This window comes from Eutrema salsugineum, unplaced genomic scaffold (genome assembly GCF_000478725.1).
Source record: "Eutrema salsugineum unplaced genomic scaffold, Eutsalg1_0 scaffold_386, whole genome shotgun sequence".
NCBI classification, from domain to species: Eukaryota; Viridiplantae; Streptophyta; class Magnoliopsida; order Brassicales; family Brassicaceae; genus Eutrema; species Eutrema salsugineum.
In genome coordinates this window covers 1-2,866 of record NW_006256699.1, presented here as the reverse complement: position 1 = coordinate 2,866, position 2,866 = coordinate 1, and the positions used below count along the sequence as shown (strand labels likewise).

Here is a 2,866-nt window from a genome sequence, read left to right as displayed (position 1 = left end):
CTAGAAGAGAGCTCGTCCGTACGGTGGTCCTCTCAAGAGTCACGGGTCGATTTAAGGTCAAGATGACCGTTGGAAGCTGTCACGATCATCTCCGGGATCAGCGAAGCCTTAGCCTTATTCCTGCACGTGATTATAGAGAATGTAACCACCTGTTTGTCTCTTCTTTGTAAAACCTAGACCTAGGACTCATCTTGTCTCTCTATAAATGTAATGTAGCCGCCATATGAATAATATACACTTTTGGAGACTTATTCTCTCTTGTTCTTCATTGTTCATCATTTCTCTCTTAACAATTCTCTTTATTCCGCTTAAATAAATTCCAACATGGTATCAGAGCTCATGTCCTGAGCATTTTAACATGAATCTCTTCTCATTTAATCTCTAAATCTCTCTAAAATACTCGTTAAATCCTCTCATTCTCAAATCTCGACAATCTTTCGGTTCTCAAGTTTTATTTTGTTTCTCTCTCTTCTCCGCATTCTTTTCTGTTCTTGAACAACAAAGATGAGTTCAAGTTCAAGCATTCTTGCTACTGAAAACTCGAAAGCGATTGTTATTCCAGTTATTCTCAGAGGAGGAAACTATCTGTTGTGGGCAAGAACCACAAAAACAGCTTTGTGTGGTCGCGGTCTCTGGAGCCATGTTTTGGAGGACAAAACACCAGAAGAAGATGAAGACACCAAAGGCGAGACAAAGAGTGAAGAGGCCAAGGCTGAAGAAGCTAAGTGGTTTCAAGAAGACCAAACTGTTCTTGGTCTTATTCAGAACTCTCTTGAACCGGCAATTCTTGAAGCTTACTCCTACTGTGAGACAGCAAAGTCTCTTTGGGAAACTCTCAAGAACGTATTCGGAAATGATACAAATCTGAGCAGGGTCTTTGAAGTAAAGAAGGCTATTAATGACCTGAGTCAAGAAGATATGGATTTCAAGACTCATTTTGGAAAGTTCAGATCCTTGTGGGCTGAACTAGAGATGTTGCGACCGAGTACTCTAGATCCCAAGATTCTCAATGAAAGGCGAGAGCAGGACAAGGTGTTCGGTCTCCTTCTCACACTGAATCCAGTCTTCAATGACCTTATCAAGCACATCTTAAGAGATGACAAGCTTCCAAGCCTTGAAGACGTGTGCGCCAGAATCCAAAAGGAGCAGGGCTCCATAGGTCTATTCAAGAAAGGAGAACTCATCTCAGCTAACAAAGGAGTTTTCAAACCGGAAGAGAGGAAGACTTGGGTCTGCGACCATTGCAAGAAGAAGGGCCACTCAAAGGAAAAATGCTGGATCCTCCATCCCCATTTTAAGCCCAACAAGTTCAAGGACGCCAGGGCAAACCTCGCTCATGAACCAGCAGCAGGAAGCAACTCAGGGGGAGAAGTGGCTATGAGCGCTTCAGAGGAGTATGTGAGGAAGAGCGACTTGGAGGCCCTCATCAAAGCTTTTGCCTCTAAACAATCCGGTATCACTTTTTACTCACATAAACCTAGTAGCGGTCTAGTTGTTGATTCAGGAGCTTCTCATCACATGATAAATAATTCTAAACTCTTGAACAGTATAGAACTTGCCCTAGGTAAAGTGATAATAGCTAATGGTGATGGAATCCCAATAGAGGGAATTGGTAAACTGAATCTGTTTAACAAGACTAGCGAAGCTTTCTATGTCCCAAAATTCACCTCTAATCTAGTATCAGTGAAAAGAGCAACTAAAGACTTAAATTGTTATGCGATTTTTGGTCCTAATGATGTTCATTTTCAGGATATTGAGAGTGGGAAGTTACTTGGGAAAGGTGGAACCAGGGATGATCTTTATGTTCTTGAAGATGTTTCACCAAATAAACCTGACGCTGATGTCTCTTTTAAGTCTTGTTATTTAACTAGTGCTGTATGGCATGCTAGATTAGGCCACCCACATTCACGTGCTCTTGAATTAATGCTGCCTGATATTTTTTTTGATCACTCTAGTTGTGAGTCTTGTATTCTCGGCAAACATTGCAGAATAGTATTTCCTAAATCATCTACTATTTATGAAAATTGCTTTGATCTTGTGCATTCTGATGTTTGGACCTCACCATGTATGTCTAGGGATAGTAACAAATATTTTGTGACTTTCATAGATGAAAAATCGAAATATACATGGGTCACTCTTCTTCCTTCAAAAGATAGAGTATTTGAGGCTTTCACAAACTTTCAGAACTATGTAACTAACCAATTTAATGCCAAGATTAAAGTGTTTAGATCAGATAATGGTGGGGAGTACACAAGCCAAAAATTCAAGGAGCATTTATCTAAGCATGGGATCCTACATCAAACTAGCTGTCCATATACCCCACAACAAAATGGTGTGGCTGAAAGGAAAAATCGACACTTGATGGAGGTGGCCAGGTCTATGCTATTTCATGCAAATGTGCCTAAGAGATTTTGGGGAGATGCGGTCCTTGCAGCCTGTTACCTCATTAACAGAATCCCTACGAGAGTCTTACAAGACATGTCTCCGTTTGAGGTATTAAACAAATCTAAACCCTCTCTTGAGCATTTACGTGTTTTCGGGTGTGTGTGCTTTGTGTTGATTCCAGGTGAGCAGAGAAGCAAGCTAGATGCCAAAAGTATCAAGTGTATGTTCCTTGGATACTCCACAACTCAAAAGGGATACAAGTGCTATGACCCTATCAACAACCGAACCTATGTCTCTAGAGAAGTCAAATTCCTTGAGGAGCAAGGATACTATGTCAAGAAAGATTGGGAGAGCTTGAAAGATCTGTCTAGTTCACCATCTGACCTTGCCACAAGCCTGCGGTTTCTATTGGATCATCTTGGTAATCAAGCTCCACCAAGACAAACTCCGGTTCAAGCCACAGCTACTGTAGATGAGGAAT

The 2,866-nt window shown here is 41.2% G+C and overlaps 1 protein-coding gene across 1 annotated transcript; it reads left to right on the top strand.

The window, feature by feature from the left end:
* Window positions 1–504: 504 nt before the first annotated feature.
* LOC112085026 lies at window positions 505–2,853 on the top strand (the record flags this gene model as incomplete). The annotated part of the gene is made up of 2 exons (XM_024153988.1): window positions 505–1,858; window positions 2,567–2,853. Coding segments are annotated over exons 1-2 (1,641 nt in total), but the record flags the coding sequence as incomplete, so codon positions are not given.
* Between the last annotated feature and the right edge of the window lie 13 nt (window positions 2,854–2,866).